Source organism: Leucopleurus acutus, assembly GCF_964270905.1.
Source record: "Leucopleurus acutus genome assembly, chromosome: 6".
NCBI classification, from domain to species: domain Eukaryota; kingdom Metazoa; phylum Chordata; class Mammalia; order Artiodactyla; family Delphinidae; genus Leucopleurus; species Leucopleurus acutus.
Genome location: NC_139149.1, coordinates 106,124,787 through 106,152,387, shown reverse-complemented (window position 1 = coordinate 106,152,387; position 27,601 = coordinate 106,124,787). Strand labels below are relative to the sequence as shown.

Here is a 27,601-nt window from a genome sequence, read left to right as displayed (position 1 = left end):
CATACTGCCCATTTTAGGAAGCATAAATAGTAATTTAAATATACAAAATATATGTGATAGTTTCCTTTTTATTCATCCGTGGGGATATTTATAGTCAACTAACAAGTTACTCTTAAAAGATATATATGATTTATTTAACTTAAATTTTACCACCACATAAAATTGAATCCACCCCATCTCCCATCCCCTGCATTTCCTGTTTCTTCCTTGAAACAAAATAAGATAAACAATTGGTCATAATTCTTTGGTCATGGTGTCATCATCAGTAAGAATGGGTATGATGAACATGCACAGAAGATTACACCCCCAAAATATGGTAATAACTAATTTGAAAAATTAACATGAAATACTACTCCATTTGTGAACCTAAATTTTGAGAAAGATTGGCATTTTAGTATACTAAAACATGTAAACTCATCTGGTTGAATGTATATTGGTCATTTTCTAGGGGAAACAAACATACACATGAAAAGTTACTCAAAAATAGTGATAGCAGTGGCTCTAATGCCACTGGTCCCACCCTCTTGAAAGCAGTTGTGCTGTTTAACCTTTGATTCCTTGTTCCTTCCATTATCACAGTGAACCCTGGTCTCCTCCAATCAAATCAATGATGCAAGGACATGTGTCCCTAAAGTCTTTTCTGAAGGAAATGTTTTCTGCTGGGATGTCCAAATATATCCTATTAACTTTCTCTGGAGTCTGACTAACCATTGCTTAGTATAAACAAGATGATACTGGAGAGAAATTCTTATAAAGCCAATGTAGCAAAAATATTGGTGTTGATGTAATGTGGACGTCCAAATTCAGCATCACATTGGCATTCATTTCCTGTCAAACCCTTAAAAATGTACAAAGCAACAGATGTTCCTAACGAATATGATATTCAACTTCTACATTGCTAGCACCAGATCATATATTGTGTGATTGAACATAACCTATCTGTGAGCTCGTGTACAGAAACAAAAGGTGGGCAGAAAGAAACATTTTAAATGCAAAAATTAATAATCAAAGGCATCAAGGGACATATAAAAGAGATAACAAACCAGTTAATACAGAAATTGTATCATATAGTAAAACTCTTGATATTTCTATCATTTGTATACGTATAATGTGTATTATTTCAGGTGTCATCCATAAACTAGTAAAATATTTACATCTTAATATCTTCTGGATTCAAAATAATCCATGATAAATAAGTGTGCCTTAAATGCAAGGAAATATGGATTTTATCTTGAACTAGCCACAAATAGGCACAGCTTCCCATGGGTTTTCCAGGGAACCACTGGCATTCCATTTTGACTGAGACGATATGTAACAGTTACTTATCACATGACCGAGTCGACCTCCCTCTTCGTGCTAAATAATGTGGAGCTCACGCCATCCTGCACACAGTCATATGGCAGTGTCCCAGAATACCGTTTGCTGTTTAGAATAGGGTGGAGGGCTGTACTTCTTTGTACCCGCATTCTTCTTCCAGCTGGGTAGGATAGGCATGCTATCCTGTTTGCAAAGGCCCTTTTCCGTTTTCTGTCTAGCTTTTATTTCCTTGCACAAGCAACGTTTTTTCTCAATCATCTCAAGCATTGTATGGTCTCCATGAAACCACTGCATGCATGCCACCTAGCAAAAAAGAGTGAATACAGAAAAAAAAAAATGGAATGAAAGCAGGTTTTTTTTCCACTGTGCTAGTAGTTGTTTCGAAAAATGTCAGCTGTTTCTATATTTTTGAAATTCTTACAAAGCAAAATTAAAGCATGGAAACTGTAAATAAAATTTGTACTTAAATTATTAAATATTGTAATATTATTAAACAATAATTTAGGGAAGAATAGTTTACCAATATGTTCTAAAAGTCCATACTATGGAAATAAAACCTTTTTAAAAAATTTTTAAGCAATTTGCCAAAAATTTAGCTATTACTTTTATGTTGACTCCATCGTCGTATGTATCTCAATATGTCTAAGTTCAATTATTAGAATTACTTTTCAGTGAGATCTAATATGAATGTGATATGTCTTAAAGATTTTAATGAACAATTTTATTAGTAAAATAAAACTTGCGTTTGTCTACAAATAACATATAGAATTAAGACTTTTAATTATTCTTCTACCAAAATGAGTTTTAATTTGCATCTAATGCTTGGAATTTATATGCTTAAATAATTATTTTGCAAAGCAGTTTTGCTATACTTTTTGGTGCTTCAGCAAATGTCTAATTAGAATCGTTGGCTTCTGCAATCATACTGACCCAGATCCCGAATAGTTCCAGAACTTCAAAGAAATAGATTCATCAGTTCAGTTGGGTACCAGGAGAAGATTCAGTGCTGACTATATATTGATACACATACATCTATTTCTGGACAGGTAAACACTGCTCCCAGGTGTATGTGGCTATGTCCACCAATAACTGTTCTTTAGAACACAGCTAGCGAGTTGAGTCAGTGTCACAAGAACAGCAGTGTGATTGGGCCAAGAATCCAGGATGGTGATGCTTTCACTTAATAGTTTAAGCAAATCTACTCTGACTTGAAGAGTTCAAATGGCTCACTTGGAGTCACTAAATTTGACGGCACAATTTTAAGAAATAATCAGCAAAAACTTATATGTATAACACTTATTCTATACCAGATCCCTTTCTTCGTATTTTGCATAGTTTAATGCGTTTATTCCTCGCAAAGATGATGCCCTGAAGTAAGTACTATTTATTAACCCATAATGATGAGTAAAATGAGACTTGACGAGATTTAGTAATTTGCCTAAGCTTACAGAGCCAACAAATGGCAGAGTCAGGATTTGAATCCAAGAGTTTATCTCCAACACCTGTATCTTAACAACTACACTCTACTGACTCTCATAGTGCGTGCAAAACTGGAAAGGATTGGGAAGATATATCAGTACAATGCCTTCAATGTACAAGTGAGGAAGCTAAGACTTCAAGAATTTACATATCTTGTCCAAACCAAACAGGTAGGCTTTGGTGTGAACAAGGCAAAATTGAATTCTTACAATTCTTAATTCTTTATGGAGAGGGCAGGATCTTGAGCTAGAAATCAAAGATTCAAATTCGGGATGTGTCAGATTTCCACTGGTCACTTCCATTTCTTGGTTTCTTTACATGAATAACTGAATGGATAATATCTTAATTTCAGAAGTTAGTATAAAAATTAGATTGGATAATGAAGGTGAAGTCATTTTTAAAACAGTGAAACATTGCCCAAGAATTATTATTCTAACACTGACAAATACCCAGCAGCGGTTTTCCATACCTGCTCTTTGCCAAGCATGTGCGAAGAACTCTGTATATGTTATGTTAAATCCTCCCAGCCACACTGAAAGTTAGGATTTAGCTACACACTACAAGTGAGAAAGCTGAGTCCCAGAAAGTTTAAGGAACTAGATCAAAGTCATAGGTTATTGGCTGTGATACAGGTCTATATCAAACTCAGATCTGCCTGACTCCAAAGTAAATCATCTTGCTACTACAGCAAACTCCATCTCCTGAATATTATATAGAAATTATAATAAGAGTCATTATTGTATGTACCACCATTTCCAGATGCTACTCAAAAATGCAAATATATTTACAGCTTTATGAGTGAATAAAAATTGTTTATCAAATAAATCAAAATCAATGACTGGGACTTAGATTCCAGAAGATTATACTCTTAGATAAATATCTTGTATGTAATGAGCTTAACTTGACACAAAGTTTCTTGAAAGGATGGGCTGTGTTTGACACCTTTTGGTGTCCTCTAGCCCCTAGCCCAGGCCCTGGCCATGGCTGTTCACTTTTTAAGTGAAGTTCTAGGACAACAACCAACAGAGTTTTGTCCTAACAGGAGATTGCCAAAGTAGCTTGAAAATTTTTCAAAAGATTTATAGTATTTTCTAACATGATAATCTAAGCAATAAAAATACAATAACTCTATTTTGGTGGAAAGACAAGCAAAATTTATTGAGTGACTATAAACTGTTATAAATGGAATTTATAACACAGAATTCCCAGAGGGCCGGCCCCAAATCGCATCCAACACAGTAGCCCCAACATACAAAACAGAGTCATTTCGCTTTCAGTAAATGTTTTAGGAATGAATTGAAGCCACTGTCATTGAACAACAGTTTTTGTTGCATCTCAGAAAACTCTCAAGATAATTTTCTCCTTGGTAAAATCTCACTGGATTTGACACATCTCAAGGAAATCGCAAAACCTCCAGTCTTCTTTAAGGTAAGATATTTACAGCATCACTTCAATATTTTCATGGTCCACACAAACATTAAATCACTTATTACTTAATTTCCTTTAATATTTTTAGGGTGTGAATCAGTATATGTAACTGCAAAATAATAATTTTCCTGGATTACTCTGACAACAGTGTCACCAATATATTTCATTATATTACATTTTATTTCATAGTTGTCATTACAGTTCATAAATGCATTACATTGTCTAGAATAAGTATGTGTTTTCAGTCAATTACTAGTTTATGCTATATATGTCAATTTATTAAGAAAAAATCCATTCTTTAAAAATCTAAGGAATAGGAATTTAAGAAGAAAGAGATATGGTTTTTCACATTCTTTACATTTTCCTTTTAGAATAGTTATATATCCCCTTGATTGAGATATAATTGTTCAAAATATGAGTAGAAGAAAATCAACCTTGTTTTTCAGACTGACTGCAATATTGAACTATCTTCTTTTGGGGGTCAATTATATAGTCAGTAAAAATTCCATGAGAAAGCATTGCCCAGTATGTGAAAGAGGGTGAGGTATTCTAAGAGAATTCAAATACAGGTTGTTAGAAGATAGAAAATTAATTTTTTAATTTTAAAAAGTTTAACAAGTCTGTCAAGTCTGCTGTAGAATCTTCTCATGTAAAATCTGTAATCAAACTTTTTTTCTCATTTAAAATGCCCCGCCCCCAAATTATTATTATGTTACAATGATATGAATGAAGGGAGAATGAGATTCATTTTGGGGAAGATAAGTCTGCTTTTCATATTTACTTTTAAATAACGCATGTTTTTGAATATCTCTTTCTGGAGGGTACACATTGTTTTTAATTCCCCAAAATAAACTCAGTGTTACTTCCATGCCTATTGACATAGCCAATCCCTCCCCCCTAAAATGTGTCAAAAATTATTTCATTCTGATAGTAAGATGTTATGCTTTAATTCATTATTTTAGACATAACAAACAGCATGTTTAGCCATTATAGGAAGTGTGTTAAGACTACTACCCATAAAAGATATCTAGACTTTCCCATTTTTTGTTTATCATCAGATTCTTCATATCTAGTTTAAATTTAGCTGTAAAATTCCATTCCACTTCACCCTGTAGTTGAAAGAACTCTGTGAGTCAATTTACAACTAATTTGAAACTAAGCCCAGTAAATAAACTCTTCCAGTTTAGTTATTTAATCAAGTGTCCTGTTTCTTATCTTTAATCCATATGCACTTATTGCATGAACCATGAAGGAAAGAAAAAATACACAAGCAAGTTAAGTATGCATTGGAAGATAATTGTTCAATTAATATGAACACACTTATATATCTCGGACAAGATTCTCCTATTAACAAGCTTCAGTGGAGGCAATATTCTTGGCTAATTTCATGGAGATAAAAATGAAGCGAAGCTCCTCCGCAAGGAGGTGAAACATAAATCACCATTCCTTAAGTGTAGGCTATACACAGGACTTCTTTCCAAAGAGTACACACTAGAAAGGAGGAGGAGAGGAACTTTACATGAAGAAACCTGTCAAACACTACCTGCGCCACACCTGGTGATCAGCAGTAATAAGTGATGTTGACAGTACGCACCTTTGATATGATGTGATAAGAAGGGCACTTTACCTCTGTGGTTTTCCTCCTCCAAACCATAACTTAGCCTAACCATGAGAAAAACACCAGATAAACCCAAACTGAGAGCCATTGTACAAAATACCAGTCCAGGGCTTCCCTGGTGGCACCGTGGTTGAGAGTCCGCCTGCCGATGCATGGGACACGGGTTCGTGCCCCGGTCCGGGAGGATCCCACGTGCCGCGGAGCGGCTGGGCACGTGAGCCATGGCCGCTGAGCCTGAGCGTCCAGAGCCTGTGCTCCGCAACGGGAGAGGCCACGGCAGTGAGAGGCCCGCGTACCACACACACACAAAAAAAAAACCAACAAATAACAGTCCAGTAATCCTCAAAACTGGCAAGGTCATACAAAATAAGGAAAGTCTGAGAAACCGTCACAGTCTAGAGAAGGTCAAGGAGACATGATGACTGAAATTAATTAATGTGGTACACTGGAAGAAATCCTGAAACTGATTGATAAAAACTAAGGAAATTCAAATAAGGTATGGGTTTTAATAATAATGTATCGATAGTGATTCATTAGTCGTGACAAAAACACCATTATAATGTAAGATATTAACAATAGAGGAAACTGGGTGTGGGGTATACAGGAACACTGTGTGTATTCTTTGCAGTTTTTCTGTAAATTTAAAACTACTCTAAAATTCAAAAATATATATATCTTTAAAAATAACGTGATGGGACCATATTCTTTCCAAAGAATAAGTACCTGTATCTTTCATTCTTTAGATGGAAGCAACATGGTGTAAAGGAAGAGTTAGATGACTTGACTGGGCTCTTGATTGTTGTGTGACCTTGAAAAGTCATGTATCTCTCTGAACTTGTATGTACTTCCTATATACAGTACATATGTATATATAGGTACATAATTCATATATACATAGTATGTACACTTGAATATACTTTATATATAGTATGCATATTTGGAACTGAAAAAATGTAAAGTCCCATACATCGTTCATGACCTTCTCTATGGAGCTTTCAATGCATCAGGAATAACATAAATGAGGAGTCGTAATTCACTTCAATCATTACTTTCTCTAAAAAATAATCGAAGTACTTCCTGATATTGAGTATACTTCATCCAAGAAACAAAAGAATAGTGAGACTGTCCAATAATAAATCCCCATAATGTTTATTTAAAGTATTCAATTTTTCAAAGTATGTAAACCATGAGAGAAAAGAATACTCTGCAATAAGCACATGGAGAATTTCAATATTAAAAATGATACGAGAATAAAACTGATACAAGCATGCCTATCCCTATTGATTTTGATTTTGATGCCTCATGAGTAAGCACGTAAAAAATAAATTCATCAAAGATTTTTAGCAGGTGGGATACTGGCTTTGGAATTAAGTTTAGCTGTGAGCCTGAAGATTTGAGGATCAAATTTAATTTCTTAAACAATAGACACAATACCAATGCTAATTTTCAGAAGCTTTGGGGGAAAAAATATCTACCAGTTGCACGTTGCTCTCTCTGTCCCAATTTCTGCCACCTGGGTAGCCCATTTTATGAGAAGTCATCATTTCCAACTCTGTAATGACCTATATGGGAAAAGAATCTTAAAAAGAGTGGATAGATGTATATGTATAACTGATTCACTTTGCTGTACAGCAGAAACTAACACAACATTGTAAATCAACCACACTCCAATAAAAATTAATTAAAAAAAAAAAGAAATCATCATTTCCAGTGTGAGGAGTACAAGCTTTAGTCTGGCTGAAAAGAAAGCTAGAGTTACCAAAGTTCTCTGAACTTTCCCTTTGCCCTGAAGAAAATGTCTCCAGGAGAGCACAGATAGCATTAGTGGGGCATCAAGGAAGAGCAGGCGTGAAGGCCAGCTGGCGTGATTTGAGAAAGGCGAGCAACGTCTTCAGGAATTACAGGAGGAAACAAGTCACTTTCACCTCTGCTGTCCCTGTCCTTAGGAGTCACAGGTCAGACAGAGGTGTTACTGCCCTCATTGAAAACGTTCTTCCTCTCTCATTTAGTGGGTAAAGAGATTGATCCTTTACTAACAAAATGTACATAAAGAATAAACACGTAAGCATCATGCCTTGTTTACATATATCTTCAGGAAAACGGACAGGGGTTGGCAAACTATAATACACTTCCCAAATAAAGTCCATTGCCTGTTTTAGTACAGCCCATAAACAAGAATTTTTGTTTTAAGCTTTTAAATAGTTGAAAAATAAACAAAAGAAGAATATTCCATGACAGGTGAAAATTATATGAAATTCACATGTCAGCATATATAAAGTTTTACCTGGCATACAGACATGCCCATGTGTCCGTGGATTAACTACAGCTCCTTTCACGCTATCAAGTAGAGTTCAGTCATTGGGACAGATACCACATGGCCTGTAAAGCCTAAAATAGTTATTGTCTGGCCCTTTAAAGAAAAAGGTTGCTAACTTCCTAGGTAAATAGGCAATTAACCCTTAAAATAAAAAATGCCCAATAGAAGACCCAAAAGGGTAATATCAATATTAGGACTATAAAAAAGGCTATAAAACAAAATCAAGAGCATCGATTCATATATACTTACAATATTTTTCATATCAAGTTTGGCCCATTAGATGAATCATAAAGGATGAGACTTTTAGATTTTAAATCAGCTCTGACAATCAGTTTAGAGAAATTATTTGGGCACATTTTTACAATTTCATCATCATAAGAAAGAAGAGGCATGTTGGAATTAAAGAAATAAAGTGGATAATCTGGTTTAAATCCTCTAAATAAGAGATTCAATATAAGGTCAACCTTTTCTTTTAATAACCCTGCAGTGGCTATTTGCTTGTCTGTGCTATGTCACAGTGTTGATTCAACTTCAATATAAAAGTTGCTTCGAGAACTTTTTAAAAAATAATGTTAGTGAATTATATTTCTTTTCTTTTTTTCCAACTGTATTTTGGAAAGAAAAGGTCAGCTTTGCATAGCATAGGCAACGACATAAGCCCTCAATAAACCTTTTGAAGTTGACATAACACAGAGATGGAAGGGTTATAATTATCTGCACTTGTCAGCAAATTCACTAATTTTTTTTTACTTAGTTATCAAATAACAAGTGCTCAAATCCATGTTCCTTGATCATTATACATTATAAGAAAAAAATGTCTTTTGCTTTGAATGAGGAAGACATACTCTATGTATCTATGTATGCATCTACCTCTCTCTTTCTATGTATTTGTGTAAAATAATTGAAAGCATATAGAGGTGACCCAACATCACAGTATTTTCTATGGTAAATATTAAAAGGTACAGTCAAATAATCCATGTGACTTTACAATGACATAAATACCATTTATTCTACTTTGAAAATTACAAATTCAAGGTCAGGAAGATGCTTCCACACTAAATGAATTTTTTTTCTTTTTTCATGAAGGCCGAAAGGAAGCTAATTCAACAGAAAAGTGTGAAATATCAAAAGTTAAAAACTACATAATGTAAGTGTGCAAAACAAAAAAAGATAATATAAATGTGCAATTTTTTTTTAAAAAGATAACATAAGTTGACAAAACGAAAAAAGCAGGGACTTATCAGTTCCATGGGCCTGGAAAAGATCCTGGCTTTTAATCTCACTTTGGTGATGTTGTACAAGCTACTTATCTGGTTTTCTTGCTTGAGATATTATGAGAATTAAATATTATATCTGAAATGTTCCTAGCTTTTAAACTTTTATGACAGTATTTGAAATAATTGCATCCTTGGGATAACTTTAGCATTTTTCATAGTTTTTTGCCTATGTTTTTTTCATCTTTAACTCTGATCTATTGATTTTTTTTTTAATTATTCCTTTGTAATCCTCCCTCATTTATCAGCAGTGTTGATTTAGAACCTATGTTTTGTGAAAGAATTATTAGGCAGATATACACTTGAGGTATGTACTGAAACTGCAGTGTTTATTTCAGGTGGTCTAAATTTAGCTTTGAGATATAGATATATTATTAAAATGAGAACCACGTCTTGATTTCAGAGCTGCTTTTGAATGAGACATCATGGGTATACAGCCCTCATCCTTCTTTTTCTAGATCTGAAGAGCTGCCTCAGTATACAATCTCTGATCAACTATAAGAAACATCACATGTTGGTATTTTAAGCCATATATTTGTTTTTAGGTATCTGTGCTTGTTTATATGATCAATTATGTAAAAATCACTCATCATAAAGATTAAAATTGTAAGTTAATAAACCTTACAATTGCATGGCTATAAGTAGAGTTTCAAGTGAATATAGATTGCTCATTTTTCTCTGCCTGCAAAATGAGGAAAACACCTAACTCTTCAGTTTTAGAGTGATGTCCTATAATCAAGACCCAGGTCACAAGTCACTTTCAAGGACAGAGGCTGGTCTGAACTACTCTGCTCAACAGTGGCAATTATAGCTGTTTCCAAGTTCTGCCAGTACACTGCACATCCGTCTGTAATAACAATAATCCTATTTTTGTGTGCACGTTTGATTTCCTTCTTAGGGGACAGAATAAGGTGGATAAAATGGATATCATGGCCTGGTTTTACCACTTATTAGTTGTGAGGTCTGGGACAAGTCATATAATCTTCCTGAGACCTTGGTTCTTTATCTGTAATATGAAAATAATAAGACCTCAGGTTTGCTGGGAGAATTGCATGTAATGATTTAGCATCTACTTCATGGTGGACACAAAAATATAGGCTCCTCTATCCCTAGTAGACTGTGAGTTCTTTGAAGATAAGGAGGGGCTCTATGGTTAATACTTACATCCTTATCCTTTAGCACAAGGAAATGTGTCATAAATACTCATGCAAGGAACGAATGAATAAACAAATGGATAACTAGAAGAGCAATGCTCTCTCAGTGTCTTCAGGAAAGGGGCTTTGGAAATCTTTGATTTATTGAATAATTTGATTTCACTTTGGCTCAGTTGAATCCAATAATATCCCAAATTGTACAAGGTTAAAGAGTATATTTCCTGGGATTTTTTTTTTTTTTTTTTTTTTTTTTTTTTTTGGTACGCGGGCCTCTCAGTGTTGTGGCCTCTCCCGTTTGCGGAGCACAGGCTCCGGACGCGCAGGCTCAGCGGCCATGGCTCACGGGCCCAGCCGCTCCGCGGCATGTGGGATCTTCCCGGACCCGGGCACGAACCCATGTCCCCTGCATCGGCAGGCAGACTCTCAACCACTGCGCCACCAGGGAAGCCCTTCCTGGGATTTCTGAGCCACAGAAGACATCTAACGTTAAACTCCGCCCTCCCTGCCATGTGAGCCATAATCTGGGTGTTCTACAGCTGAAAACACTCTAGGGTGTTTGAATCCTTGGGGTCTCAAGGATTTGAGTTCTGGGGTCTCAGAATCCTTGACTCTTTGGCTCAGGTTAAGTGACAGACTGATGCTCCCTAAACTTTAGTATGTGGCCATCTCCCCTTGGGAATTTGCTAAAATCAATTCTTAGGCATTATACTTAGAGATTCTGAGTCTAGGTTCCAGGTAAGGTGGGTCTCAGGCAACTGCATTCAAATGGCCCAAAAGGCAGTTAATGCTATTCCATAAATGTTTCTCAAATCTGTCACCATCTTTTACATTTCCAGTCATTTTCCTGGTCTAGTCCCTGGACTATTAAGATTGCCTCTAAGGTTCCATTTATTGGCTACTTCGCATCCACCATCCACACTTCTGCCCAAGAGCTCCCTGAGAAGCCTCCACAAAATCATATTAACTCAACGGTTCCCTTTTTAACCTAAAGAACATAGTGAATGCTCCAGGCCCATCACAGTCAGCTTCAGTGTTGTCTTTTCTGGCTAATATTTTCTACCCAGCCGTTTACTTCATACGCCAGTCACAACTGACTACTCAAAACTCAACTGGGACCACAGGCACACGACTTGCTCCCATTTTTAGCTCAAGCTGTTTCCTCATTCTGGAACTCTCTTCCTCCCTGTGGCCTCATCTTTTCTGTGAAATCCCACTTACGCTTTTAAAGTTGAGCTAAATGCAGCAAGAATCCATTGTGAGATCCTCTATGACTCTGACAGCCATGCTTGCTTATTTCTGGAGTACCATCTACTCATTCATTCAGTCATTACTGAAATCAGCAACCTCTTACACCATGCTATGAATGCATGTGTTTATTACAAGTTTTGCACAAGATTCTGAACTTCTGAAAAGCACAGATCTTGTTTACACCATTTTTGTAGCCCTAGAATCCTGAGTTAGTACTCCCACAGAAGTCCCACAATGTTTTAAATAGTTAAAGCTTCATTGAAATAATATTTCAAAGTGACTAGTTTGAGAGGTAAACTTTTTCACTACATTTTTCTGATTATAAAAGTAAAATATACCTATTATACAAAATATGGGTAATAACATCATAAGTAAAAATTATCTGTGATACCACCATACAAAAAATGTAGTAAATTCCTCACATAAATCATATATATATATTGTGATATCTTATGTATGTATAAAATACCCTTTTTTAAACTTGGGACTATACAGCATTATTATATCCTCAAATTTTTCTCATTATTAGAGTCTTAAATACTTTTCTCAAGACATGATAATAAAAACAAATTATTCATTATGAATATCTTTATTTAGTCATTTTATAATTGCTCACATTTGATTGGCTTTCATTTCTTAAATGCTGTAAATAATGTTTCAATATTTTATGATTTTTTTTTTCTTCAGGAAGCCACTCAAACAGTAATTCTCAAGTCAAAGGGTCAAAACATTTTAAGGCTCTTGATACAGACACAGCCTATTTGTCTTCCAGAAAAGTTAAACTATTTTCCATTCCCATAGCAGTATGGGACTTACACCACATCTTTATTAGTACTGAGTTGTGTTACCAAAAGAAACAAGCAAACAAACAAGCAAGAAATTTGTCTGCATTTTATATGTCTAAAAGAACCTTTTGATTTCAAAATTTACTTTCCTTAATAGAAAGTTGAATGAGTTTGGATTTCACAGATGTTTAAAAACAGAAGAGTTGACACATAGCCTTAGTTTATTCTTTTTTCTAATAAAGGGGTAGTTTTACTTACTAATTTATATATTTTAAAATTTAGGGTATTTATGCATTATTTATATTATTACTTTCCAATGTTTGACACTTTAGTCATGTACGTTATTACTAACAGGTGTTTCTAATTTTTATGTAGTAAAAGCAGTTATTTTTTTCAAAATTTCTCCATTTTTCTGTTCTTTAAATTTCCTGACTTTTTGGTAACCTACAAATATAACTCTTTATGTTTTTCAGAGTTTACGGTTTTATTGTATTCATGAATTCACCTTTTACTTCATTTGTTTACACTCTTCTTCGCTGCTAAAAGTACATTGCTTAGGAAGAGAAAATATATTTAATAAGAAAAATGAGACAAAAGGTAAAACAATAAAAGGACAAATTTTACTTTTTAATTTTTCATGAGGTGAGAATCTACTTTTATTTATTTCACATATCTAATCAATTGTTCAAGCACATATTTATCAATCATAGTGGTTAAGCCATATTTCAAATTCTGTAAGTAATTCTGTACTTTAATTTCATTTTATGAGGTAGTAGCTGGTATAAAACTGTCAATCATTAGAATATGTATATCAGTTCTACCTTAAGGAAAATGATGTCTAAGTGAAAAACTTTTACTTCTCCTCTTCAGATTACCCTGGTGTAATCATTATCTTCTTGAAACATAAATCTATATGAATACACATATATATACACACAAACAGTCTTTTACAAAAAAAAATACTGTTTCATTCTCCAGCTTCAAATGATGCATATATTGGACAAATATCGTTTTCCAGGTTACAATATATTATATCAAAGTCTTCTAAAGTGTTTCATTTTGGAAAATATTTAAAAATTATGTTTAAAAGAATCATTACATTTCATTAAAAGAAAATCTATCATTACATTTCATTAAAAGGAAATCTAAGTCTGTTTTGAAGCTGTCTGGGAGCTGACCATATGCACATACACACGTGCGCATGAATACATATACATACATACAATTTATATAGTCAGAAACATATGTATGTATGTGTGTATAAAAGTATGGATTAGGGCTTCCCTGGCGGAGCAGTGGTTGAGAGTCCACCTGCCAATGCAGGGGACACGGGTTCGTGCCCCGGTCCGGGAAGATCCCACGTGCCGCAGAGCGGCTGGACCCGTGAGCCATGGCCGCTGAGCCTGCGCGTCCGGAGCCTGTGCTCCGCAGTGGGAGAGGCCACAACAGTGAGAGGCCCACATACCGCAAAAAAAAAAAAAAAAAAAAAAAAAAAAATGGATCATACATCTGTGTGTATATGTATGTATTTGTATGTATATTTGTGCATATATGTGTATATCAGACAAGTATGATTAAATTATTGAAGGCTATAGGTTTCAAAAACCAAAATTATAAGAGTTTTGCTGAAAGAATATATGTGTCTACAATGTCACTGAAGAAAAAATAGTAGGCTAAAGTTAATAAAGTCTCATACCTTGAGATTCTTGATTGATCTCAAGGAATGATCTCAAAACACCCTTGAATGATTTTATAAAAGTTCTAAAATAAGTTAGCAAGCTACATTCACCTTTGCTCAAGTGACTTTGGAATGAAGGATTGTCATGATCTAAGTAATAATCATAAGAACATCAACAATGTAATAATAGCATTATTTATTATACGTAAACCACGTTCCAGACACCCGACTGGCACTTAGCATATATCAATTTCTTTAGAGCTTAATAACTATATAAGCATGTCTTATTGCTATTTGTTAGATGATAAATTGCGGCTTGAAAAGGTTAACTAATATGTGTAGTATCATATTGCTAATAGAAGGCAGAACTAGAATTGGAATTCAAGACAAAGTATATCAAGCGCTAGAGTCTCTGCCCTTATCATTACACTGGATTGTCTCACAGCTAATTCTGATTAAAGTGGCCCACACTGGAAACACACACACACACACAATTGTTAGGGTACTTTTCACATATTCACTTCACATAGCCAATAATATGGGAAAGTGTGCTGGGTCAAATGAAGGTGGTAAAGTTTGCTGCTGAAAGATTGAAAGATTAGAGGATTTATAAAGTATCAAAACTTTTGGGGAGGGATGAAACTTTGACCTTGTTATTTGTTATATTTGTCATTATTGTCATCACACCATACTCTCTGCTATTATCAAGATCACGGGCATGATAACCATATAGCATCTCCTCTCAGTGGGCAAGGCACTGTGTGAACACTCAGCCTGCTTCATTTCATTTTAGCCTCACAATAGCCCTGTGATCACCATATTACAGATGAAAAAATCAAGTTCAGAAGAGGTTAAAGATCACTTAGCAGTCTCTAGAGTCTGATTCCATACTGGGTGTGAAAGGGAATTATTAATAGAGCAGAACATGATCATCTCCTTCCCCAGGTTAGACCCTCTATCCATAGCTCAGATTCCTTGCCTCTAATCCACAAGAATATATTTATTAGTCCCCAGAGTATTTTCACTTGGTTATATTTAATATCTCACGGTTAAATTGCAAAGGTAGCTCTCTGTCTTCACTTTACCTCCCTCCTGGCTTCCTTCTTAAAGAAGTTATTACTAAAACATCTAAAGGATGGAGCATCGTGATCGGAGATGTGTCCAAGTGGTGAATAATATAAAGTCCAATAACAATAAGAACAATGGGGGGATTCCCTGATGGTCCAGTGGTTAGGAGTCCACGCGTTCATTGTCAGGAGTGCAGGTCAATCCCTGGTCGGGGAACTAAGATCCTGCAAGCTGCACGGCACGCCCCAAAAAATTAAAAAAAAAAAAAAGAACAATGGTTCTTTTCTTGCTATATAAGAATACCTCCATCTCATCTCACTTTCAAACTACTTACTCACTGGTTGTATTGCTATTTCCATATAATTGTGTGTTGAGGATACGTTATCTGCTCTGGGTCCTTCACCAAAGGAGTCTCTCTGAAGATATTTTTCGTTTTACTTCACCAACCACAATTCAATTCAAGTTCATTTCAATAAGCACCTTTTCCTCAGTTTCATGGCAGCAAACAATATTGTTGTCCTTCTACACATATTTAAGCATCTTCAAGTATATTCACAAGTATAGTGAGATCTTAGTGCCTCTTGACTGAGTTGCACAGGAGTGTTGGCTGATTCAATGTGTGGCATTAGGATAAAAAGCCCAAGAAAGGCTGCATGAAGGAAAACGACCAGGGATGGCTTTCATACCACCACGAAAGAAGACGCTAATTGCATCAAACCATAATTTTATAAAATTTTCACTGTCGCAGAATTTTAGAGGAGAATAAAATTTCAACTTCTAGAAAAATAAAGGTTTTAAACCTTTAAAATGATCACATTTTTATATTACAAGATGACAACTAAATGCAAAGCAAGTTGCTAAAATAGGATGTTAACTTGGTATCTCTTGTGAACAAACACAAAATGCAAATTGGCAATTGTATGTGATTTAGCGTATGTTCTCTGGTGAAAGACTATGATCAAAAACAACGAAAAAACTATCTATCCAATAATGCACCATCCATCCAGGTGTGAGTGACATGGTATGTGCATCTCTATATATGCATACAGAGCATGTATACAGGTATAATAAGTAGATTCATCTGTGTAAGGATACAGAAAAATGCAATAGCTTTGAGAAATAATGATAATACTGCATGAGAAAGAGTTGCTTTATGATATAGTTCTCAAGGGTCTGAAATTGCCTTAAAGTGTTGCTGCATTAAAATCTGCATAAAGTTGTGAAGGACATCTAACATAAGCATAAATGATATGTGATATGATATATGACATTCCTATATCAAAATGCAAGATGAGGCTTTTCAGAGGAAAGTTGATTTACGTCCAAATATCAAAAATATTATGTCTATGTCTTCAGGCAGGGCAATGTATAATCTTCAAATATAGCTATAGATATAAATACAGACATAGACATAGATATGCATATATACATACATATAACTTAATTAGCCTTTTTACTATTTTATGATTATGAATTCTTTACTCTTGGAAAGTAAAAAAACTACAGAAAAATTGTGATACATTTCTTCCCAATAAAGAAGGCACAACATATTCCTCAGCAATTAAACCTAATAATGACTACAATTTCAGCCGTTAATTGATAAACTAATTGTTTGTATTAAAGAAAAAAAAACCTCTGAGCAGGTTTCAGAATTAATTTATGTTTTTAAATGCGCAAGAACTAAGTAGAATGCCTTAAAAAGACATTCCCTCAAAGAACAAACGGTATTACAAGGTAAAATTCAATTATAACAAGGGTATTGATGTTTTTCACTAAGAATATTCTCTTAATCACTTACATTAGCATTAATTTAATTTCAAGTTTAATTCCATTACAAAATATTGGTTTTTAATAGTGCACATGGACTTGACTACAGATAAATTAGGGAGAGTCACATCTCAATAAACATTTGTTTTATCTAGCAAAAGAGAGGGAGGTTCAGAGACAAGCAGAATAAGCTAATTCTCAAGGAAAAGGCTTTACAAATCGCTGGTAGAGCTAATAATCATTTTCAGATCTTGGAATAGAGCTGAGAAAGTACATTAAATATATTTTTTCTCCGCTAGAATGCATTGCCCAATAGGAGCTTAACTGTGTTACAGAATGAGAAAGAAGCTGTAGTTCATAATACTTCCCTTCTGAAGCCAGCTTTGCTATTTACTAGCTCTGGCAAATCACTTCACTTCTCTTGGCCTCAGGTTAGAAAGGAACAGAGGGCACAAACTGTGAAATGCAGGGTTGCATCAGGCTCACAGGTGTATGTTGTATAAAATGCACAATATTTAAAATTTTTGAACCAATGTGAAAAAAAATCATGAGATGATATAGGAAGAGAGAGAGAGAAACAGAGGGGGGAAAGGAGAGGGCCAGGACAAGAGCACCTAGAATTTGGCTTCTCTTGAAAAATCAGAGAAACATGACAACAGTTGGCTGGGTCTGAGTTTTCTCTCCTCTCTTTAAATAGGCTTGTCTTTCCTGTTCAACTTGGTTCTATGTAATTCACTGCTGAGGCAAAGTGCCAGTTGCCATTTTTCATTTCCCTAGGAATAAAACTTTTCATTCGATAGAAAAATATTTTCTGCCCTGTTGATTCTATCAAAGTGAGAAGGCACTCATTTCCAATGCCTCCTAGACAGCTGCAGGCGTTGGGGTCTGCGGCTCCCTTACTTCACCATCTAAATAAATTTCCTTTCATTCTGTGATTTCAAGTCTGAGCCACGTTGACCTAAAGTTTGTGGCCTTTCATCCTAACTCAAAATAAGCACTTATGCCCCAAGTAATCAAAATAACCCTTGTAATGTTGACCATAAACTAATTGGACTCCAATTAGTTTATGGTCAACATTACAAGGGTTTATAATTGGACTCTAATCCAATTATAATTGGATTTCCTCAAAAGAAGTTGGCCATTTTCCTTTTAGCCAAATTCATCCAAATTGTTATGAGTATGGAAAGGCAGGAAAAAATGAACATCTTGTACAAGAAACCCCAAATCAGCTTAAGAGCAAGCAGTTTCCTTGTAGCTTATGATCTACCAAGCCAAGAGTTCAATAGAGAGGTTCCTTCCTTGCTACCTAATTCATGTTCTCCATCTCAATTTCTCCTTGCCTGCTTCCCACGCTGTTTACTTACTGCCCAAGAAGACATCCTTCATGGTAATTCATATTATAACCATTGAGGATGCCAGCTCATTTAAAAATACCTTTCCTAAATCAATACTCAAAAAGCTTCTCTAATTGTGAAAAACATATGCTCTTTCAGCCTGAAAGTTATTACCTAGAAAATGGCTCTTCCATCCCAGGCCCTCTCAGCTCCTACCTTTCAAAGAATCAATTATGGGTTGCAGTATCATCCTCCACTATACATAAGGACCAACTTATGCTCAGAAGTGGAATCAAAGCTAAGACTTAAAGCAATAAAATCCTTGGTGGTGAGAAATGGAATATTTTCTGCCATATCGGTAAACAAAGGATGTCACAGTCATCGGTGATTGCAGCCACACCCGACGGTGGGCTGGTGACCCCTGAGGGAACTCAGGAAGGAAAGAATACCTGCCATCCAGCAGCCATCAGACGGCAGCCACTCCCTCCGGTGAGCCCTGAGGAAACTCAGGCTGTGAAGGCACAGGATACTGGCCCCAGATAGCTGAGGTGCATGTCTAAGGAATGATTTCAGTGAGCCCAGATTCTTCCATCTCCCCATATACAGAAAAGGACTAAATTCCTTAACTTGAGATGTCTGGTTTTCCTTAATTAACAATAATATTTTGATGTTCGGACTACCTGCCCATTGTTGCAAAACTCCTATATAACCTGGTTTCCCCCCTCACCTCACCTCCTCGAAGGAGCAGTTCTCTCAGGGTTACTTGAGATGCTGCCTCCCGGGCTTGAAGTCCCATCAAATAAAACATAACTTTCAACTCTTAGGTTGTGAATATCTTTTTTTTTGCCGTACGCGGGCCTCTCACTGTCGTGGCCTCTCCCATTGCGGAGCACAGGCTCCGGACGCGCAGGCTCAGCGGCCATGGCTCATGGGCCCAGCCGCTCCGCGGCATGTGGAATCTTCCTGGACCGGGGCACGAACCCGCGTCCCCTGCATCGCATCGGCAGGCGGACTCTCAACCACTGCGCCACCAGGGAAGCCCTGAATATCTTTTTTTAGTTGACAGTGGAAATGACTCTGGGATTGTCCCTGTGCCTCGGCCATATTATGCTACCCTCATTCACAAGTCACTATAGCATTTGCCTTACTAATGCCCTTCAGTTGGGGGCTTCAGAGAAAGGAAAGAGAGTCAACAGAGGGATAATGCTGGGGACAGTGGCAAGGAAGAGCAGAATGGAGAGGGAATTACTGCTGCTATAAGACTTCTGTTCCTAGAGAACTGCTTTCATCATGTCATTTATCTCCCTAGAATGTCAAAGGGCTTCCACTGTCAGCAGTATTATGTCTACATAACTTGGTGCATTTAAACATATGGACCTTATGGCCACACCTGCTTTCATGATCTCATTGCCTACAACTCCCTTATTAGAACCCTTGGTTCCCTCCAGCTTGTGGCAGTGCATACCATTCCTGATTCAAATCGACCCTGCTCAATTTCTGTAACAACCTCAACTGGGAAAAGAATTTGAAAAAGAATAGATACATGTATATGTATAACTGAATCACTTTGTTGTACACCTGATACTACACAACATTGCTAATCAACTGTGCTCCAATACAAAATAGAAAGTTAAAAAAAAAGAAAAAAAGACTCCCTCAGTCAAGACTGCTAGATGTCCAAGGAGATGACATACCTACTACTTTTGAAAATATGAGGAATCCCTTTTGGTATGCTGCTCTGGGCCCAGTTTCTAAGAGCCTGAAGGAGTAACTGACACAACTTCACAAGTCCATGCTTTCATAAAACTATGACAAACTTTCTTCCTCTCAGCTCTTATTGGTTTAGACCAATAAACCACTCAGAAATAAAATATGGGGGGGAAATGAAAATCAGAAAGACAAAGGACAAGCAGAAGGATATGGGTGTTTTGTAATAGTTTGTAGAATCCTTCCTACCAGAAGGATTCAAATGGAATTGAGGTGGCCAAAAAATTCCTACTGTTAACTTTCATCTCTGCTTCCCTATTTCAACTGCTCTTCCCATGGCTCCCCGCACCTGCCAACATAAAGATAATTCTAAATGCATTTGCTACATTCTAGTAGAATAATTCACACATTACTCCTGAAAGAGCTTACAACTTCTCATGGCTATACTTAGGACCCTAGTATTAAATAATAAAGAACCAATATATTTTAATAATTTTAATTTCTTGAAATATCATCCTTAAGACAACATTTAATTAACATTTTTCTAATGAAAGTAACATAAATGGTTTTCTAAGTTGGTTCATAAAGAAGAGTGCTCAATCTCAAAACCGTACCTGATTGGATGGTTTGCATCTTTCAGTGTCCAAAAAACAACGTGTGCAGGAGGCTTCTTTGCAGTACTAATGGTAATTAGAGTGCTAAACACATTATTAACAACTGACTTATACTGAGCACACATAATGTGTCTGGTGCTCTTCCAGATGCTTTATATATGCTAGTTTTTTTTTTTTTCCTTGCGGTACGCGGGCCTCTCACTGTTGTGGCCTCTCCCGTTGCGGAGCACGGGCTCCGGACGCGCAGGCTCAGCAGCCATGGCTCACGGGCCCAGCCGCTCCGCGGCATGTGGGATCCCCCCGGACCGGGGCACGCACCCGTGTCCCCTGCATCGGCAGGCGGACTCTCAACCACTGCGCCACCAGGGAGGCCCCTATATATGCTAATTTAATTACTCCTTGCATCCATCTATAAGTTCGATAGTATGATGCCCATTTTACAGATGAACAGTTGAGGCTCTAAGAGTAAGAAACATGCCCCAATCACTGAGCAAATAAGTGGATGGAATAGAATCTGAACTCAGGCAAACTAACTCCACAGCCCCCATTTTTAAGTCTTATACCATGTGGCTCAGTTCTTGGGGTGGCTGTGTGAATGCAATGAGGTTATACATATAAATATTTCCTATTATATAGATATCACTGTTCCAGGAAAACAGCATGTGACCAATAGCTGTTCATTTTTCTTCTCTTGCAATTTCATAGATTAAATAACTGAGGTTCAGAGGAGTCAAATCACTTGCCCCAAGATGGGTCACCTGGGAATCGAATCTCCAGGTCTTACTCCAGAATCTGCAAAGTTGCACTGCTTCTGTATGAATGCAGTAAGTCATCAGGAAGTCCGAAGACTGTAGGCACTTCCGAGATCATCCCCTCCACTTTTGCACCATCACTGCTATCAGGATTTATGCACTTTTGTGTACAATAATAACGTATTGAGTATTCAAACCCTTGAAGTTACACAGGGCCTCGTGACTGAATTCTGAATGTGTGTCTCTCTCAGGACAGACATAGGAAAATCTGTCACACATGACACTCTCTCTTTTCCCCCATCTGTCAGCCTGAGACAGAGGATTCAGCAGAAGGCTCAGAGGTTCTCAGGAATGACAGAGTCATGGGTTCAGAGGAGCCCAGATCTGTCCAACAATCAGGAACAGCCATCAACCAGGAACATCCATATTGGATTTGTGCAACTAAGAAACATTTTTTCAAGGGAAAAACACTAAAATTTTCGGTTGTGTCTGTTACAGCAGCTCTGTTACTCACTTAACTAATACACCATCACAAATGTAAAAAACCACACAAAGTGTGAGGAAGTATATAACTCTTGGACAACTTGTGTCCCATCTAGTTTTTTAATATGGCTATAGCTGGATCTAGAGTAGAATGTCCTAGCATGATATTTTCCAACATTTTACATCCTATCTTTAAAAAGACTCCTGTGGATAGATACAAATCTAATTATGGAAATGCCATGCAATATAAGTGATGGCTTCTTTACATACATTTTTTTAATGAATGTGTGGGTTCCGAATTACAAAACCAACCCTAGCCTTTTCACAGTCAATAGTCCATTTCCAGTTTTCGGAAAATAGAATTGCATTGGAAGGGTCGTTGGGGAAGTTATGAACCGTCTCGGCTTTCCATTTTATACAATAGAAATACTAGTCTCTGTTACAATTTGACTATGTGGGATGAATGAAATAGATAATATCCTTATAATAAACTTATATAAATATAAGATGCTAGCTCTGTCATCTAAAGATGTATGCTCACCATCCAATGCCTTGAATTAAAACAAAAATGAACATTCTGAGAAAATTGAGCCCTAGAACTGTAGAAAAATGCAAATGATTGCCCATAGAATAAGGAAAGGAGCAATGCCATATTTGGCATTCATAGTAGTGCAGAATTTACTTCAGAAATAAACTGCACCCCTTTGCTATGTGTAATATAGCCCCGGGATCAACTCCACACCCTTGTCCTCTGTTGGTACATTCCTACGAGGCAGGCCTTTAGAGAACCAGAACTTTTTCCATACTTCCAAATTTGAGCAACTTTTACTCTCTGCCAGAGAGGTCTTTGGTTAAAAAGAGAGAGATTTCTTTTGTCAAATTCATCAAAACAACATTTAGAGGTTTCTAATGACATTCTAACTTGAAACACTGGAACTTGTGAGCAGATGTACTGATGAATCCAAACACTCATTGAGTGTGTGGGAGGGATTTACATGACAAGAGGAAATGCCAAGAGGTAAACTGAACATCACAGCACATTAAGGACTGTGTGAGCTGCTTTATAGATCATCTCATCTCATGTCTCCATTTAAATGCACTAAAATAGTTGTGACTCTCTCTATATTACAGATGAGGAAACCGAGGTCCCAGAGCTGGGTGATGAAGGATAGAAGTTTTAAGTCAGGGTTGATTGATTCTACAACCTGTCATCTTTCTACATGACAAAGCATTCTCTGAAATTAGAAGAAAGATAAAAGTCAGTAATAAAATAGATTTGAAAAAGAAATTAAAACCATTAGAAACTTCACTCTTCAAATGACAATGTATTACCAAATGTGTCTGAAACGTATTGTTTTAAGTTATACTAGATAGTAAATAGAATTACTTAATTCAATATGTCAGGGAGGAAGAAATTTTCCTCTACCCTCTAGGTTCTTCTGGCTGGTCTAAGAATTAAATTGACATGAGACAGATTAATATGAGAAAAATCAAACAGAAGTTTACTAACATGCATACATGGGAGAGACACAGGAAAATTGAGTAACTCACCAAAATGGCCCAAGCCCTCACCTTAAACGTCATCTTCAGCTAAAGACAAAAGAGGATGCAGGGGGTAGTGATTTAGGACTTCAAAGGGAATGAAGGCAATTCACATGGAGATGGAAAACAAATGTTTGGTAGATAAAAGTTTGCTGGGCCAGGCAGAGACAATGGGACACCAGAGGAATTTTAACAAACAGACTTTGCTAGGTTCCTCCCTGTCTACACACTACTTCATACTATAGTTATCTGTGGTGATAGTTCCCTTCGTGGAACAGGTCTTCTATCTACATTCTTTTGGGCAGTTAAGAATGCCAAAGGTTTATCCTGAGTCTTTTGGTCCTTAAAAAATAATCAGCTTAAATTAATCCTTCTGCCAAAAAGACATAATTAGGGGTGGCAAATTTTGCTCCCCTGCAAATATAATTATCAAACACTTAAGTAAACATTGTAGAAAATGTTTTAAGATACCAAGGCTCTCTCTGTATCATATATATTATAATTAATGCAAAATATCTCACTTCTAGTTAGTGTTATTTTTTCCTAGGACCAGGATTTCAACATATACAGTGTTTTTAATATTTTCTTTCCTACCTTTTTTTCCCCTGAAATAAAGTACTTGTTTTTCTAAAGCATTCCTCAAAAATGAGAACATGACTCCGAAAGCAACTGTAATGGTGTCCATACTTGTTAAGCTATATTTTTCCCTAAACGTTCTTGCCAAGTTTCTCATACAATATATTTAATATCTTTCTCTTAGCTGGGGTAGAAATAAAATAATTTATTCATTGTCCTTTGAGGATTGTGCAATGGTAACAAAACCAATGATGCTGTCCACTTTATCATATATTACCATTATCCTATATCCTTTAGAACTATAATTACAGCTCATCTTAATTGCTACCATTTTCCAGATAAGGCACCTGAGTCAGAAAGGTTAAATAATTTGTCCATAAAACTCTGCCAAGGGATAACTGAGCTGGGATTAAACTCAAAGATTCTGCACATCTGCACATTTATATCATGAGCAATGCATTCCATAAATTAGAATATTCTGACTGGGATTCCTCTGAGCCTCTCAAACTTATATCCCACATCTTGTCATGCAATTCAAAAATATATAATATTCAGGAAAGAAGAAAATGGTCTTTATTTTTCCTCTCTTTCACAAAATACTACAAACTGAAGGAAATATTGCTTCTTTCCCATGAAATTTTAGAAAAAGTTCTGAAAGAACTTGACCTCTGAAGATGGAACCTACTAATTTGTTCTAAGTTTTCAGAGGAGCAACTGAAAACTCATTCGTCATTTGTAAACAATGACTAATGAAATACATTAATGTAACCTAGGCAGATTGCGAAAAAAACATCTCGTTGGGTGATTTGAGAAGGTAGTAATTGTTAGTCATTTATTTTACTATAGAAATTAATAAATCCCATATGTTTCTCCCATTAACAAATAAGACTGAAGTTTTGTCCCTCACTTTGCTAAAACATGATCTACTCTAAAATCAGTATGTTATTAGAAGTATAACTTCCAGATTATACCCCATGTTCAAGTTCTCTGAACCTCAGTGACCCCTGTGCACTTGGCAAACATCAACTAATCTTCAGGACACTTCCACTGGGACCAAATATAACCTCCAGTTTTCTATCAACAGATTGTTCCCGGGAGAACCTGCAAAGAGATCAGATTCGGGATATGGGATGGAACACATGTTCCACTTCTCAGTTGACTAATGGCAAGTATGCAGGGGCTTCCTGGTCTCAAACAGTGAAAGGAGACAAAACAACACAGCATAACAGGTCAGGGGTCATGGTCATAGGACGAGGCTTCTAGACTGAGGGCAGCTGTCCACCCTGCACTGTGCATTGATTCACTCGGCACATCTCTGGTTTCTCCAAGAATCACTATAGCACCATCACTCATGGCTGCCCTCTGCACATTCACCTGGAACAGTCCCAAAGGGCAAACATGGACTCAAATATTTCTTGTCAACTATTCCAGATGCACTAACCTTCCCCACTCCTCACCAACGCTTCTAGATAAAGAGATAATAAATTCTTCTAAGAGGGATTCATAAACTCTCAGACTATTTTTTAAGTGAAGTTCACAAAGCGTTACATCAGCAAACACCAGAAAATATAGCCCTTCTTAACATGGCATGTCAGAATGCTTTTTAAACCTCCGAATCCACACACCACAACTTAATATATATTCAAAGCCCCAAACTCTCTGCAAGTTACACTCTCTTCAAGACACCCGTTCCCTCATCAAAGTCTTGCTGGGAGAAACAGACGTTTTTCATTTACTTTTGCTTCTTCCCTCTGCCCAGCAGCTCTCAGAGCAAGAAAACCAGTTACTGAAACTCTACTGCACCCAACTCAGGAACATTAAGACCCTAAACTTTGTGGCCTCGCCCGACTTCCTCAGCCTTGCCTTGCTTTGTCATTATGCCCAAGATGAAGGGGAAAAGGAGGAGAGTTGGTAGTGAGTACAGAGATGGCTGAAGATCCCTTTGGCATTTTCACCCTCCCTGCCAAGGAAGAATGGGTAGGAGCTAAGACTGCTGGTGCCCCAAACTGTTCTTGTTTCACCGAATATCAGTTCTCAAAGGAGAATGAACTTTCTGACTATCCTGTATGTCTAATAATTGCTCATCGGTACTAGAATCCTACTACCAAAAACGTTACACGACCATAGCATATGACATGAATTTGATTCACAAGTGCCCATATTTCCTATCAGTGCCTGGAAAAAGTGGAGTTTGCTATTGCTTCAAAGTAATAATCCAAGAATCATGTTTATTTTTCTTAAAAAGAAAGAAAAAACAAAAAGTTATAACCAGCCCAAATACATTTTAGGAAAATTGACTGTAATCCAAATCACTGTCATCCCAAAACATATAAAAAATTTTGAGTTATTATTTGATGCTCCCAAAATGATTGCTAAAAATCTATAGTAGGATTTTTTAGAGGAAAAAAAAAAAAACTGTATTTTTCTGAAGAGATAAACTAGTCAATAGTACCCCCTGGTGGCAATAGACGCTCATCTGCTTGGGAATCGGCTATGGTTTTAAAATCTCCAAAGGGAAGATTTCATGACCTCTCCCGGTAAAACATTCCAGGATTTTACTCTCAGGTCTAATAAAAATACTTTACAAGACAGCATGCACCCATTTCCTCTAGTCAAACCTGCCTCTTTAGTTGAGATGAGAAACAGATTGTCTCTACCCTTTATTGCTGGCCTTTGTGTACATCGTTAGGGCCATGGAGAGGGAACCACAGCAAAATTGTGTGAAACGGGTCTGGTCAGAGGAACTCATCATGGCCCACCTACACATCCGTGCAGAGGACGACCCGCAGATACTAGGTCCACTGTTCAGAGCAGAGGGTGTAATTTAATGGGCCAGAATGTGCAAAGCAAAGATCTCCATCTGAAGACTGCTTCAAGGGTCCCTCATAGAACGTGAATCACTGCACCCTTGACCTCTGCACAGGGTCACTCCAACTGCGACTCTTCTCAGAGGCGATACTCAAAACGGGTTTTAATCAGGCATCTTCGAATAATGGTGTCTATTAATGTTTTCACTCTCTGCACTTCGACTATGATGGGACAGAACTAAAATTAAAGTTTGTTTTTTCTCTTTAAAGTCTAGCGTTATACCTTTTCTATCACTGAACTGAAGGCTATTTTACATTTTCCTCATTTAACTCTTTAAAAGTGAATAAACTTTTGATTTTTTATGTTATTCACTTTAGCACTTCCCAATGATTTTCGAAGTATAGACCAAACTGATGTCTGCCCAGTACATTCTGCTCTCAGGCTGACATGAGAAGACTTTCTTTTTTCTGTTTTTTTTTTTCCACTAAATAATTACTATTTTATTATTATTGTTACCTAGGTGATTAAGAATGTAAGCTTCTCGTGTATATCTCTAGAGAGCATTTGTTTTTATAATCCAGTCAGTGTAAAGATTAGCTTTACCCCATATTTTTCCAGGGGAGTGAAAAATTTTAAAAATGAGTTAAACATG

The 27,601-nt window shown here is 36.6% G+C and overlaps 1 protein-coding gene across 1 annotated transcript in view; it reads right to left on the bottom strand.

Annotated features, from left to right (window-relative positions):
• Positions 1 to 1,392: 1,392 nt before the first annotated feature.
• Positions 1,393 to 27,601, bottom strand: part of NYAP2 (neuronal tyrosine-phosphorylated phosphoinositide-3-kinase adaptor 2) — a gene marked incomplete at both ends in the record, with an annotated part of 244,552 nt that continues 218,343 nt past the window's right edge. The window contains one exon of the mRNA XM_082841248.1: positions 1,393 to 1,620. Coding sequence (XP_082697374.1) covers positions 1,393 to 1,620 — 228 coding nt within the window. The remainder of the gene's footprint in view (positions 1,621 to 27,601) is intronic.